The 14,832-nt window shown below is 49.1% G+C and overlaps 6 protein-coding genes across 6 annotated transcripts; 2 read left to right on the forward strand and 4 right to left on the reverse strand.

Annotated features, from left to right (window-relative positions):
- Positions 1-98: 98 nt before the first annotated feature.
- On the reverse strand, positions 99-1,505 carry TrAFT101_011543 (uncharacterized protein; the record flags this gene model as incomplete). The annotated part of the gene is made up of 2 exons (XM_066129295.1): positions 99-982; positions 1,037-1,505. 2 exons carry the CDS (start codon positions 1,503-1,505, stop codon positions 99-101), a joined length of 1,353 nt encoding a protein of 450 aa, XP_065985427.1.
- A 66-nt stretch (positions 1,506-1,571) lies between these two features.
- On the reverse strand, positions 1,572-2,537 carry TrAFT101_011544 (uncharacterized protein; the record flags this gene model as incomplete). Its single annotated transcript, XM_024908642.2, has 1 exon — positions 1,572-2,537. One exon carries the CDS (start codon positions 2,535-2,537, stop codon positions 1,572-1,574), a length of 966 nt encoding a protein of 321 aa, XP_024758024.2.
- Positions 2,538-5,394: 2,857 nt separating this feature from the next.
- On the forward strand, positions 5,395-6,544 carry TrAFT101_011545 (uncharacterized protein; the record flags this gene model as incomplete). Its single annotated transcript, XM_024910729.2, has 3 exons — positions 5,395-5,692; positions 5,765-6,197; positions 6,265-6,544. 3 exons carry the CDS (start codon positions 5,395-5,397, stop codon positions 6,542-6,544), a joined length of 1,011 nt encoding a protein of 336 aa, XP_024758023.1.
- Positions 6,545-6,756: 212 nt separating this feature from the next.
- On the forward strand, positions 6,757-6,969 carry TrAFT101_011546 (uncharacterized protein; the record flags this gene model as incomplete). Its single annotated transcript, XM_066129296.1, has 1 exon — positions 6,757-6,969. The coding sequence occupies one exon, from the start codon at positions 6,757-6,759 to the stop codon at positions 6,967-6,969; it is 213 nt and encodes a 70-aa protein (XP_065985428.1).
- A 61-nt stretch (positions 6,970-7,030) lies between these two features.
- TrAFT101_011547 (uncharacterized protein) lies at positions 7,031-9,767 on the reverse strand. The gene is made up of 4 exons (XM_024900831.2): positions 8,540-9,767; positions 8,350-8,477; positions 7,845-8,292; positions 7,031-7,783 (listed from the first exon to the last, which is right to left on the reverse strand). Exons 1-4 carry the CDS (start codon positions 8,753-8,755, stop codon positions 7,256-7,258), a joined length of 1,320 nt encoding a protein of 439 aa, XP_024758021.2. The 5' UTR covers positions 8,756-9,767; the 3' UTR covers positions 7,031-7,255.
- Positions 9,768-10,800: 1,033 nt separating this feature from the next.
- TrAFT101_011548 (uncharacterized protein) lies at positions 10,801-14,668 on the reverse strand. Its single transcript, XM_024910728.2, has 2 exons — positions 14,118-14,668; positions 10,801-14,063 (listed from the first exon to the last, which is right to left on the reverse strand). Exons 1-2 carry the CDS (start codon positions 14,178-14,180, stop codon positions 10,929-10,931), a joined length of 3,198 nt encoding a protein of 1,065 aa, XP_024758020.2. The 5' UTR covers positions 14,181-14,668; the 3' UTR covers positions 10,801-10,928.
- Between the last annotated feature and the right edge of the window lie 164 nt (positions 14,669-14,832).

Raw genomic sequence — 14,832 nt, forward strand, 5'->3', positions numbered from 1 at the left:
CCTGAAAAGCATAGGAGCGGGCAATATCATCAAAATGCTCCATCTCGCCAACTTTGTGATGCCTTGCTGTCTACCCATAGCCTTTCGTAAAGATGTTCTTAGTAGTAATCCCAATTGTAGACTGGTAATAGACAGTATGTGGTTCCAACAACTAGCTTGCCATCACATTGCAATGCGTCAGTTCCGAGTGACGGGTTCACAGAGAAGAAGATATCAATGGTAGTTGGCCCTCTAAGAGTTATAGCCACACACGTATCATCTTGCACCGCGGTATACCAGGCTCCACATCTGTCGGTTGTGCCCTTTGCGATAGTGGCATTTGTTGGAGGCGCAACGGGCAACGTGTAGGCGTATCCAATTTGTTTGTTATTTTGTGCCACGGTGGAAGCGTTCAACGAATGCTGCCCATTCTGTGGAGATAGGCATATGACGTGACCATAAGCTATATCGCTTGCATTCCAGAGGTTCATGCAGTCTTGGTCGACCCACGGGTTATACTTGCGAACGTCACCGCTTGTAGTGTTCAATGTGTGGAGGTGGCTGCGTTCAATACTTGTGCAAGTATCGTTTTGCTGGACAATATAGGTAGATCCGCAGGAAGAAGGAAGGCATAGTGTTACATTGGATGGAATGCTGCTGCAATTAGCGATGATGAGATTGTTGCCCATGAATATTGCTGCCGATGACACTGAATGCTGCAAGGCAATGCTGTCGCAACTGTCCCCCTGTTTCGTGACATACACCTGCTCGGCAGGACAAGGAGTATCTAGTGGTGGAGGGAAAAGCGAGGGTTTAATATCGGTGTGGTAAACTTTCCTGCACTTGGTGTTGATATAGTCAAGCTCAGCTTTATAAACCCTGTCATAAGCCGAGTAGGCTGAGCTTTGCATTATCGATCTGATTCCCATAAAGCAGAACGAACACAACTCATTTATAGGCATGTCTTGGATGGTTGCAACTCGAGAGAATCCGTCAATTGTATCTAAATTCTGTTAGAGGATTGATTTATGAATTGGTGGCTTACAAACCATCTTACCAACACAGTATCCTGAGAGATTGGGCGAATTTGGGTCTTTCAAACAGGTGGCATTCAGACTTGCCCACATACGTCCGCCAAGCAGAGTGAGCGGGATGTTGTCCTCATCAGTAAACCCAGCACAGTTCTTTTGTACATTGTCGAACCAGCTCTTAAGACTCTTGTCGCATATAGGATCGCACACAGAATCGGCGAGTGTTTTGTTATCAAAAGATCCTGGATAACCAAGGCTAGCATAGCCTTCAACATAGTCGTCACATTCGACAGTCTGTGTTAGGGCAGTGCGACATGTCTGGGGATATGGTATGTTCATCGAGTCTATCTCCTGCTCACGGAAGATCTGGAAGCAGGTAAAATGACGCCCGCCGCTCACTTTCTGGGCACCCTGGGTCCACGCAAGAACAGAAGACAGATATCCATTCTTGCTGTCAGCCGCCGTGGTCGCAGGGACTAACAAGGGTGATATCATCTCTACAATGGCTTTGGTAAAAAAGTTTTAAATCCAGACATAATTTACAATTCTCCAGTATACACTTTAGACTAGAGTCCATTCACCCGGAGGTCGAGCACGAGATGCCCGTCTGACCTCATTACAAGTGGTCGCTACTGAATTCCACCATCGCACGATATCCCAGTTTTTCTTATCTTCTTCTACTAAACGTTGCCAGTTGGTGGTAACATAGCCGAAAGCACTCTGGAAAAAAAGGAATCGTAATGACCCCAATCGGATGCGGATCCACGGAGGGAATTCTTGCACATCCCCCTCCTCCCTGTCAATAGCAGTTTCTCGATCCAGGATCCATACCCAGTTGTCCCAGAGAATCTGCCGTGCCGCTTTCTGGCTTTCAGGGCTAGACATAGAAAGAGGTACAACTGGCGGGGTGTCTGCTGGAAGCCCCTCGAGAATTTCAAGGACTCTTTTATCAATTATCAAGCAAGTCTCATAGCGCGTGTTTCTCCGGCAGTCATCTTCATCCTGCGGGCCGGTGTTAATGTCGAAAGACTCTACTCTAGCAGCGAAGTCACGGCCAATGGGACTGAAATCCTCATTGCCTTCTGGCTCGGTAATTATTTCCTGGGCGTCTGGGTATTCTTCTACCACCTCATTCCACATTCGCGCTGCGACTTCATCCGTAATATCAGGTTCACCAGGCGCTGGCATATAATCTGGGAATTTCTCCCATGTCTCTGCCTCGCAGATGCTGTTGTAACGCGAGCTCCTAACCTCCCATCTGAGCCAATTCTCAAGGCGATTCAGGCCCTCAGCAAAACGAGCATCGGTCCCGTCGCCGAAAACGGCACGGTAAATGAAGAATCCCCATCCGTATGGGACGCGAGGGTCAAATTCTTCCTGTTTGAGAGCCCTCAGGTCATTCCGAATAGACCTGTGTGCTTCAATATGTGATTTTGAGGGCTTGTCTGGATACACAAGTACGGTGGGATCCTGCGAAATGGGCTCAAAAATTGGCTCAAAAATTGGCTGTGTCCGTGATGATGACATGTTCAAAGAATCGGAACCGTGGAGGATTTGCTAAACTAAGCTTCACGTTCAACTACACGGGAAATGAGGGGCATATAAATACGCCTATTTTCCAGCTTAGCCTGAACTTACTTTCACTAGTTCATGTATAGAAAGCGGACCAAGACGGGCTGTTGCTGTTGGTTCCTCGCAGGGTTCCATACGCTAGTTGAGTGCAAGGAAGTTTTTACTTTTATTAACCAACTACATAACTGCATAGGACTTTTGCTTAGATGAGTGCTTTTATGAAGACAATTTCCAACATGCATATGAAGCACTCATACTCTGTACTCACGGTAGTAAGAGACCTAGCTACAAGCTGAGAAAGAAACTAGTCAGGTGTGCCACAGTATTCCAAGAGCATGCGTAGAACAGTGGTCTCATTGACCTAGTTCCTGGAGGCGTTATAATCCACGCAAGTTTCCACAATGCTTGCAGATTTGTGTCACGCGAGTTTGTGGCATCGATGGCCTTGCGAACCGCCATCTGGATCGCATAGGCCTATGTGGTCCGGGCCACGATAATTCCCATACACGGCGGGAGAGAAGGTGTGCGGCTTTGTGCCCAAGGGCTACTGCTGCATCAACCACAACTAGAGCCTCGTGCACCCGTGAGTTCGCATTGATGTTGCATCGCCCCCAGTTCTGGACAGTGCATTCGGTATTGACACACTGGATTTGGAACATCTCGGTGCTGCCCTCTGCAAATCCTCCCCCTCAGGAACGGTTCGTGAGCAGTGACCGGATGGTGTCTCCTTTGACGATGTCTGAGCTTCCTGTGTCTGCTCCCGCCAGCCCATTCTCCGGCTTCTCCGTGAGTGTTTGGTCGTGGAGCGTCAGGTACCAGAGAGCCATCATGTCGGATACGTAATGCAGTACATGTAACGCCGTGCGTTGTGTTATAGGTTCCCGTATTCTCCCGTGGCAGTCGTGGGCAGACTGGGATCCTCCTTAAGATCTCTTCATGGAATCGATCGTGTGAACAGCTCATCGTCGATGACCAGCCGCGCATCATATGGGTGAGGTCAATAAGATAAAGCCCAGTAAACAATAACAAAAGGAGTAGGAAAATGGCTCTTCAATGGATGTCAGAAGTAAATCGCAACTCCGCTTTCTGGTACCCTTACCATTTCTATATGCAACCCGAACCATTTTACTGCTTCAGCAACACTCACCTCTGGTTCTTTTATTGCCTTTGTGCACGCACAATCTTCTGAACAGTAATGTCTTTAAGGAGACCTGATGTATATTTCTGGGGGCAGACTCGCGCTCTCAATACAACCATCGATCACGCGCCACCTTCGTGCTTCCATTTATCAGCAACAATTGGCTCAGTATCACAAAAAGGAAAAGAATTGAATCTCACAATGCCTCCATCTTCAATCACTATAAGAACAGACTAATGGCCGAGAAAAAAAATGGCTAAATCGATATAGAAGCTCCTAGGTAAGAGAAGGGAAAGAAGCTCACTGAAGCCGAATCATTGTCTCATCATCGCACACATCCACCATTAAAAAATGCAGCTTTCTAGTCCTAGTGTACGCCGGCTCCATATCAAAATCTTTTAGCGTACGTTTAACCAAATATGCAACTTTCTTCCTTTCTCTCTCATACTCTCTGAATTCCCAACCCCAGCGACCTATCTACTTTTACATCTTTTCTTCGGTCTCTTTAATTAATATCTTGTACAGTGCTCCTTTAGAATCTGACAATTTTGATGTAAAACTGGCGCGGTTAGACTTAAAGCTCAACCAAGGCATTAAATACAGGACTTAGCTTGACAAACAGTGTTGCATTTACGCCATAACAGCAACTCTATCGCCGATAGTGTAAATAGCTTCGATTTGGCATATACGTCGTCCTGAGAAAAAACAAGCTATCTCTTTTTCTCCGAGAAATTATAAGGAACTGAATTAGCCATCTTCTTCCAATTGCGGGCCATTAAGCCACAGACCCAGTGTATGTATCGAGATGGCGGTTAAGCTACAATGGATGCTTAATAAGCCGCCCCTATTTATATAGACTTAGTGCATAACTAGTTTAAAGCTATACCAGGGTAAAATAACTGGGTATCAAAAAATCTCTGTTTTTCCTATCCAGTTATAGCAGTTTCTATATAATAATGTTCCTCTTGTATCCTCGGTTTGCTTGCAGACACTTTGACTATATCGTCAACCTCTTGCTGTATAGAAAAAAGATGAATACCTCTAATAAGGACTCCCCCAAGAATGAAAGACTGAGCAAGACGAAATAAGGTCAAGTGGATCGATAATGCGTCCTGGTGTTTAGTTGAGCAAGCAAAGCGGGACTTTGTGTTTTCTCCTGCTGTAAAACAACAAAAACAGCAGGTCTAGAACTAGATCCCCTGGACGATCATTAGTCATTTCCACCATGATTGGCCGGACCGACTCTTCCCAGACCACTTTGAAGCTCAATTACTAATGCGGCCAGTGTCGGTGCAATACAAGTCATGTCTTGAGATCGTCCAGAGCGGGAGAATTCCCACCAGTTAGGCGAAACCCCACCTAGTCGGCACGAGGACCGTCCGTTTCGGCAAATGCCTGGTGCGTTGACGCCATCGTTGTTTTTTTCTTATATATAAATGTGTGTGTGTATGTATTTGTGTTATTCAATTGTCTATCAGGTAGTAGTAAGAGATCTTTTTATTTTATATAAAAGATATTAGCAATCCTCCTAAAGCGTGAAACTGTCCAGTCTCGACTTGTCTAAAGCGAAGCTGAGAATACCCGGCAGTCACTACTTGAAAGGACTTTATCTGTTCTATATACCAACGATACGTTTCCTATACTTTCCAGGAGAAAAAAACCAGTATCGCAAACATGGCCGACAGCAATTCAACCTTCACCATCGATGTCTTCAGAGGCACACCCGAAGGAGGACTGGCCGTTGAAACGTCAACTCGTACTCTTGGCTACGGCGAAGTATACATCGAAACAACCCACTCAGGACTGTGTGGCACTGACCTTCACTACCTGGCGCGTGGACGAATCATCGGCCATGAAGGAGTGGGAGTTGTAAGACAGCTCGGCCCTGGCGTATCAGATATCAAAGTTGGAGACCGCGTCGGATTCGGTTATACACACAAGGTCTGCGGCACTTGTGACTGTTGTTTGAGCGGTACGTCGCATTTATATCATTTAATTACTGTTCTCTTTGACGATGAAAAGACTAATTATTCGGTGGGAAAAGGGAGGGATCAGTACTGTCCTAATCGAGTGGACTTCAATAGAAACCACGACAAAATGGGCACCATCTCCTCTGGTGTGATCTGGTCAGCCAACATGGTCTTCCCGATCCCAGACGGATACGACTCTGCCGACGCAGCGCCACTTCTCTGTGCCGGTTCCACAGTCTTCACCGTTCTGACCGGGCCCGAGGTCAAATCAACCGATCGCATTGGCATCATGGGCATCGGTGGCCTGGGGCACTTGGCCATCAAACTCGCCGCAGCCATGGGCCACGAGGTCGTCGTTCTGTCAACCTCTGAATCAAAACGACAGGAAGCACTCGACTATGGAGCGACAGAGTTCCACGTCTACAATTCAGAGACTGCTCCACCCGGCTTCAGGCCCCTGAATCATTTACTGCTGTGCGGAAACACCGCAAGCAGTAACTTTAACAAGTATGCCCATCATATCTCACCCCATGACACTTTACATCACTCCCAATTGCTAACTCAAGCATGGCAGCCTAATCGAACTCCTGGCCGTTAATGGCACAGTATATCCATTGACCGTCTCTGCAGAACACACACCTGTTGATCTGGGAGAATTGACTGGTTTGGGAGCTTCCATCAAAGGATCCCTCACGGCTTCGCGCCGTACTATCGTTGAGCTGCTTCGGTTCGCCTCTCGACATGACATCAAGCCAACAGTTATGAAGTTCCCAATGACAGAAGATGGAGTCAAGGATGCTATTGAGACTTTGAAAGATGGGAGAATGAGGTACCGGGGAGTGCTGGTTCGTTAGACTGGGAAAACTAGCCTGATCGTAATGAAAGCCCTCTGAAAGGATTGATGAGATTTCATATCGTCGCTGTCGGGTCATGAGGAACACACTGATAGACTTCGAGCTGGGCCAATTCGGGATAATCACGACCAAGCGGCAGAAACGGAGAATCGACGTGGATACCGAGCAGATTGCTGTTGTTCTCTTTCACCAGTATCATCTTGATCAATACCATGCTCACTAGTACCGTCTTCATCAGTGTCAACTCCGTCAAGGCCATTCTCATCGGCATTATCCTCAATGGTATTGTCCTCATTGATGCTGACTTCTCCAGCATCATCTTCATCTATCTCGTCTTCGTTATAAGTATCACTCTATGGACCGTGAAGAGAGAGCGAGAGAGCGAGAGGGAGACTTTACAAGATTTTAGATTCAATATTCTTTAGCATGGTAGATACTAGCATAATAAACATATATGAACAACAAAATTATATCACGTAGAACTCGGACAATTGTTTACTTTGCTAGTAGCCATTATGCTTAATAACACTAATTCTCTTCCTATTCAACACAACAATGCCATAGGAAACAATGTTACGTCTGCTCAAAACTAATCATGCCAAATTCATAAGCCACCTTATGCCTGATATCCAACTCCAATCCTTATCCCAGTGTCCCAATGATGTACAAGTCCTAATGCAACGCTAACAACATAATAAAAAAACAACCAGATTAAATCGTCGTCTCGTTTGTGTCGCTGGTCTTGCGACCATAACGCGGCACGTGGAAATGAATATCACTTCCAAAGTAATAACTTCGCTGTTCTGGCTTGTTTGCGTCCTCGTCGTTTGCCCAACTTCTTGTATAGTTCCCGCAGATATCGCATGGACCCTCCGGAGCAACGATGAAGCTTTCTTGAAGCACTGATACTTCAATCTTGCGTTCAATTCCCGAATTTCGGCGCCCCTCTGGCGCAACCTCTTGGACCAATACCTCTACATCCTTCTTGTACATGTCCGCCTCGCTGGGATCGACAACAATGGTCGCTTCCGATTCAGCAAGACTGTGCTGCCTCGCTGAGAATCGAGACGAGTAGATGAAGTCATTGAAGCGAGCATCTTCGATATCCTTCAGGCTTGGATAAGAAAATGGCCCTTGCGGATGGTAAAAGCACTCAGTCAACCCAACGGTGGAAATTAAGATAAAAAGTTGCCAGATAGCCAATGTTTCTGCCGTTCGCTCTGCACCTGGATTACGATTCTAGAGTATTTTCTTAGTCTGGGGTTTCTATAGCATAAATAGTCAAGAGATAAAGACATACCGATACTAGGGTAATTGCTCGAGTGAGTGCGGCTACTGTGATAATGAGCCAGCACAAAAGCGTTGTAAGCCACTGCAGTGTTTCCTGCATAGTCTTGCCTCGTTTCAGGGTGAGAGGCATAGCCGCCATCGCCAAGTAGAGAGTCGTTATCGTATCAAAGCCAAAGTATACCCATACCAGCACCGGCGAAGTAGCAGGTTGGCAGTAACGCCCTGGATCCGGGTATGCTTGCCACATATTAGACAGCGGCCGGCAGCTTTGTGAGAAGGCTAGCGTCGTTGCCACCCATGTTACAAGCAAAAAGCCGAAGCCAGACATCTGTTGAGTCTGTCGCCGGCCAGATTCAGCCGTTTGACGAATGACGTATGCGAGAAAGGCTGCTTTCAATGTCCACAGTGCTGTAGAGTAAGAAAGCCAATTGTATAAGTAGAGCTTTGATCCAAGTTCCCTACAGCTAGTTAGCATTGCAATGTCTGACGCCGCCAAGTAGGAAGTGATCAATTACATCAAATGGTATTCATTGCTGTTCGGTTGTGTCCCAATGAAATCGGTTTTCAAGGTAGTCTGATTGCCGATCCAGTGTGTCGTGGTATTCATAAGGTACGCCAAAACAACGTTGGGAACAAAGAAAATCTAGACCCACAATCAGTATGCTGATAAAAAAAATGCACAGAGAAAGAAAACGGCGGACGTACCACTCCTGCAACAGCAAGGACATCCTCAAGGCCAAGGTTCTTCCAGCCACACTGCCGGAATCGTATGAAGGATCGCGCGGCTATGCAGATTATGGCACTCCCGAGGAGAAGGAAGATTTGAACCGTCAACGCCTGCGCCTTGTCCATCTCATTTCGATTCATTGTTGTTGCCTCAAAGTCCAAGGCAAATATTTGGTCTTGGGGCGGCGTTATCATCGCCGAAAGCTGTTGTTTGTCACACACAAGGCGAGGTTAAGGGTTGGTAGGAGAAGGAAGAGGAAACAATTTGCCACCTCGTAGGGAAGTCGGGGGAATCCTCAGCTGTTATGAAGCTGGGGATCAAGCCATGTAGAAATACAAAAGCCAAGCCCACCTGCCACTCCCCAGCTTTGTCCAGCCTGCCTCGACCCACACTGGAGGAGGGATCAGCAGCGGCTCTTTGACCCCAGTTCTTGATGTCTCTCATCTGCATTCTCGGGCATGCGGTGCCATTAGCAAAGCGGCAGAGCAGCAGTAGCCCAAAGCAACAGCCCCGGTATCCCATCGCCCCGCGATTAACGGACCGAAAAGTCGATGTATAGCACTTTACATGACTCGCTGGCTATTTGACCCTCTCCTCGTCGCCGCGATCCGCCGGTTTCCTCTGTCCCATTTCCCAGATATTGCTCTCGTACGTACGTACGTACACCACGGCCTTGGCCTGCGCACAGAGCTGAAGTGGCGCGCGAGAGGGGCACACGCAGGGAGCTGTCAGTGCACAACAGCTAGTAGTTTGTCTCACGCCACCAAGGCCGCCAAAGCGATGCGGTTGGTCTCGTCCAGGGCTGAAGAGTGGATATTGCCTTTGCAGTAGCGCTCCGTTTTCCGAGCTCCAGTCGGAAGGCTTGCTGAGGCCCTGCCTTGACCCAGTCCGCTATGCCAGGCTAGCCATCCACCAGACTCCCTGCCTTGTTGAGTGATATGCGGGGGAAACCCACTGCTGCTGCTCTCAGATGATAGCGCGCTGTCTAGCGCCGAGTCTCGAGCCTTGGATACGACCGATTTCGCTGCATTGGTGGTGTTGGCATGGGTAGCTGTGCTCAAAGCAGACGACGCAGCACGGCGGCCGGGGCTCGTCTTGTCATCGTGCTCGCGGGCGATGCTCCGGGATGCGTGTGACAAGACCTCCAGCAAGTCAGAGCTGAGAAACAACGAAGGAAACGGTAAAACAAAACGAAATTGCAAGGCTCGATAAGATAACCGTGGCTGGGCTAGGACCGCGGGCCGTTCTTGCCGCAGTTGCTGTTGGGTCGCAGTGCTACCTGCCTTGTCTCACATGCTCATGCACATGCTCGCTCATGATAGTCTACACTACAGCATACATGTACCTATTATGCAGCAGGCAAGAGCGGCAAGCAGCAAGAGCAAGAGCAGGGGCAGCAGCGCCCGGGCCCAACACGGCCTGGTCTTTCCTCGCCTCTCTGTCTTGGCGATTTCAGGGCGCTGCCGGTTTCAATTCCGCAAGTCTGAGTCCCCCGCTAGCCAGCCTCTACCGTACATCTCGGTCTGGGACACGCCTGAAGTTGTCTGTCTTCGAGCCAAGCCTCGATGCAAGGCTCAAAGCAAAATCAAGCGCTTGCGACAAGCGGCGATGCGCGTCGGCGAATAACGATCGCAGCCAGCCCCGAGAGAGAAGAGTCCGCGCCATCCCAGCCAGAATTAGGAACCACATCAAGAGTGCATAATGCATAAGCGTGCCAAAACGACTGCTCCGGCGTAATATCGCAGCCCTCTCTGTTCTCGTATGGATTAGCTTCACCCAGCCAGGGATCCCCCGGCCTTTGAACGGAGGCAGCCTGGACGCAGTCATCCGTTCACCGAACCACAGCGGAGCGAAAACTCGTGATCAGACCTGGGAGTGGCAAACTAGTATTTGGCCCTCTGCACAGACAGGACTGCTCTAGACCTGGAGCTTGGAGATCGACCGCGGCTGGGCTTACATCTAAGCCTTTATGAGATCCGCCTTAAGCATGTGGAGTTAGCGACATAGGCTTAGGGTGCTACAGTAGATCGCTCTGCGTCGGTGTCCAATAGCCTTTGCTGGGTGTGGCTTTCGGCACTCGTTTGCTTTGCCTCTCCAGTTTTAGCGGCAGTGGAGAAAAGTGCCTTTCAGAGTCAGTCTTGAGCTAAAACTTCAGCCGGGAGGGCTAGATCTCCCCAAAAATCATCAATGCAACGCAGTTTGGGCTGGATGAGTCTGACAGAGGAGAAACAAGAGTCATGTCATGTTTGTTTTTACGCTTGTCTCTTGGTTTCGTTTCGTTTACCTCGCACATCTATCGGTCTATCCTATCTACACAGCACCAGCATTTCCTAGCAGAATAGCAGCAAATAGCACTGCCGGTGGCCTCTACCTCTTGAGCGTCTTCTGCTTCTCCGCATCTCTGGCAACGGTCCTACCCTCCACTAGCAGGCCCTTCTTCTTTCGCACGCCATCCATGTACCTCTTCGCTACATTTTCCTTATCGGCCAATTCTCCGAGGTCCTCCAAGTCGTCTTCGGTAAACGGCACCCAGAACGGATCTTCATCCAGGATCTCAAATCCCGCGAAAATCAGCTGAGGCTGAGCCGCACCGCTAGTCCGCTTGCGCATCTCGTCTGCAAAGCCAAAACTTTCAGCTACCGGCAGCATGGCTTGGATGGTGAAGAACGGCGTTCCCTCTTTCATTGCCTCAGATACTACGCGGCCTCTGCGACGGGTAAGCACATCGTATACTCGTCCCAACACCTCCGTAGAAGTCTGGATTTCAACCGTGTACATGGCGAGCATCAGTCGCGGAGACCAGTCCAGGAAAGCTGCACGTAGTGACGATTGGAACGCCTTGATGACTTCTCCCGTAAGCCTGTTCAGTTTATCACGAGCAGACGTATCATCCTCTGAAAGGTGAAAGGAAACGTCCTCGATAAAAACGGCGATTCCCTGCATGGGCTCATTGCACAATGGTCCCTGTGCTGTTCCTAGCTGGAAAGCATAAGTGATTTTGTCGGAGAGATGGCTAGGATGCAGCTTGTCTTCCGACTCAGATTTCGCATCGGGTGCCTTGGCTGTAGCAAAAATTTTCGGAAGGATACCATCTTTGGTGGCATCGATGAGGAGATTGGGCCCCGTCCGCCTTGGCCCGAAGCCAGCGATTCGATCCACCAGGCCTTTCCATGCCTCGCGGCCCTTTCCAGTTTCCAACTCTTTCTGCAGCTGCGTCTTTAGTTCTTCCGCTGATATGGCTGCGCCAGCAGTAAGCTCGGTATCTGCCTCGATGGCTTCCTCGTTGCTCTCTTCCCCTTCCTCTTCTACCAATTTTCGTACATTGTATAGGCGTTTGATTGAATCACCATTCTTGACTAAGAATTCTGTGACATTCGTAGGTAGCGGCTGTACGCGCAGGGTCAAGTTCACCTGCTTCGAGCTCGTAGAAGACACAATAGTTCCACGGCCAAGCTCTTTGTTAGCGGGAGGGCGCATCTCCTCTGCCCTGACAATCGTCTCTCTGTAGGGCACAATAGGTGCACCAGCCTGGATATCGCATCGCGCGAACCTTTCCTTCAAATCCAAGAGACATCTCTCAAGGTGAAGTTCACCCGCGGTTAGCAAAACGTGCTCTCCGCTAGCAAATTGCTCGTACTCTGCACAGGGGTCGCTCTGCACAAGCAGATGCAGGCCCTGGATCATCTTGTCGAGATCAGCTGGGTTTACAGGCTCGAGTGCAACACGCACGATTGGCTTTCCAGCAAGGCTGATGCCCGCCAAGTTGACGGCTCCTTCGAGCGTGCTGCAGAGAGTTCCTGATTTGAGAATCTTGCCTTCCAAGCCTCCGATGCCGAAAACGACACCGGCGGGTACACTGTTCAGCGCCTCCAGACTTCTTCCCATGAACATGTACAGTGACTTTACAGTAATTTGTTGAGGCTCAGGATCTGCGTGAGGATTGGCTGGTGACCACTTGGGTGGAATAACGTATAACGTGTCTCCCACGGAGAGCGTTCCTGAAAAGATTCTGGCAAAGCCAATCAGGTGCTCCGGGTCGACCTTTTCTTCCTCGGCAGCTGGTGTGATATCGTCGATGTTAACAGTCTCCAGCGCCTGGGTCATCATATCCTCCTCGCTCTGGCTGTTAGCGGCCGCCAAGGCAGCAGCCGCTGCACGCTTCTGCCGAGCCAATTCTCTTGCCTCCTCTCCGGTCATTTGGCCAGTACGCCTCTTGTTTTCGGGAAGTTCGCTTTCGGGAATAGACACCATCTTGCTGACGTATGCGACAACGGGATCGGACTTGTCGGTTTTGAAAGAGACCATGGCATCTCGAACTGACTTGTCAATGAATTGCGCATCTGGAGATTCGTCGATGACGCAAGGTAGTCGCTCGGCCTGTGCTGCAGGGGGTGATGGGAGCGATTCGATGACAGAGACCAGTAAGGCGGTTGACAGCGGTAGCCACGAAGCGAATACCGTGGTTAACAGCAGTCGGGGGTCTCTGGCTCGGAGAATGTGAGGTGCAATCGTGATGTTGAGCGACTTTGTGACTTTTTCAAGGAGCACTGGATCTCCCCTGCCTCCATCAGCACCAATGGTAGCTTGGTAAACAGTCCAGACGGGCTCAAGAACCAGTTGAACGAACATGGGCTTGAGGTTGCGGCCCTTAAGATGTTTCTGCCCAAGCACCTTCTTCGTCTTGGGATCCAAGTAAAAGTTACCCCATAGACATCTTTCCATAATGCCTCGCTTGATTCCCAGCTTCTTTTCGTACATGCTTGCAAACTGTCTGCAGGTAAATGCCCAACCATCAATGGCACTGCTGAAAATGACGTTGTTCTTTTCTGGTGCAAAATATAAATCTTCATCATCGAGTTCTTCGAACTGGAGGTCTCCTCCCACTTCGCTGGCCGTGTCACTTGCCGTCGAGGCCTTGTTTGCAGCTGTAGCATTTACACGCTCCTCCATCCTCTCTCTCCAGTTGAGATCTTCTTCCATACGTTCACCCTGGAAGAAGCTGCCCAGGACTGCATTAACTTGCTCTAGAAGTTTGCTCAGGTGGACATATGCCTCTTGAGGCGTCATCTTGAGCTCTGTAACGAGTCTGTCGATCTTATTAATAACCAGGAGTGGCTTGAGCTTTTCGATCCAGCTCTGTCGTAGGACGGTTACAGTCTGACTACAGACTCCTTCGACAGCATCCACCAGCACAACAGCCCCGTCACATAATCTTGAGGCGGTGGATACTTCGCTGCTAAAGTCAATGTGGCCCGGGGAGTCAATCAGGTTGATCAGGTACTCCTTCGCCTCAGGGGTAGCGTCGGGAGCAGACCGTCTCAACATGGAGAAGTAGAGTGAGATGGCGGACGACTCCATGGTGATACCTCGAGTTTGCTCATCGGGTCTTGAGTCCAGGTAGCGGATCTTGCCGGCTAGCTTGGGTGATATGATACCGTTGGTGGCCAGGAGAGCATCCGTTAATGAGGTTTTGCCATGATCCACGTGAGCCAGAATGCAGATCTGTATTTGATATCAGATGCACGATCCCAATTAGAGATGAGAGAGGCTGCTTACATTTCGGACATCTTGAGACTGCTTCTGCAAGCTGGCCAGCTTTTCTGGAGTCACAACCGGCATGGTGGGCAGGTTGTGTTGTGATATGGATTAAAAAAAAAGTACAGATAAGAAAATAGGCAGTGAAGTGAATGAAACTGGACGTTGGTGATGCTCGCCGTCGCTCTCTGGCTTGTCTAAGAAAAGCACGTCGATTTTAGATCGTGGCTGCAACCCCAGCTTTCTATACGATCCCGTTGGTTCGCTTGAATCCCAGAGGAATGTATGTGGCCCCAAAATTATAGCAGCGATGACACTTAGCAGCCCTTGCTCATCGTCTATGACTCTTTGTAAGAGTCACAAGAACTGTGAAATGCAGGGATTCCTTGGGCTCGCAAGTTTTGCGCTTGCTTATTAATGATTCGGACGGCGACCAGTGCAGCTTTTGCTTCCAAGTTAGCCTCAAGTGGACTGCCCGTTACTAAATTCAGCAGTGAAAGCTTGCCACTACGTTTCGAATTAATACAATCTGGCGATTCGAAGCTCTGGGGGAAAAAAAAAAAAAAAAAAAAAAAGGTAATACTGCCCCTCAGTCAAGTCCCTTTTGACCCCTCTGCATCATCATCGTCCACTTTGCCTTTGCCAGGTACCTTGATCTGGTACCTCGTAGCTCTGCCCCGCCTCAAAATCTTTTAAATCGCTATCGGATGCTTAGCCTCTATAGATGCATAATCCA

Source organism: Trichoderma asperellum, chromosome 7, assembly GCF_020647865.1.
Source record: "Trichoderma asperellum chromosome 7, complete sequence".
Taxonomy (NCBI): domain Eukaryota; kingdom Fungi; phylum Ascomycota; class Sordariomycetes; order Hypocreales; family Hypocreaceae; genus Trichoderma; species Trichoderma asperellum.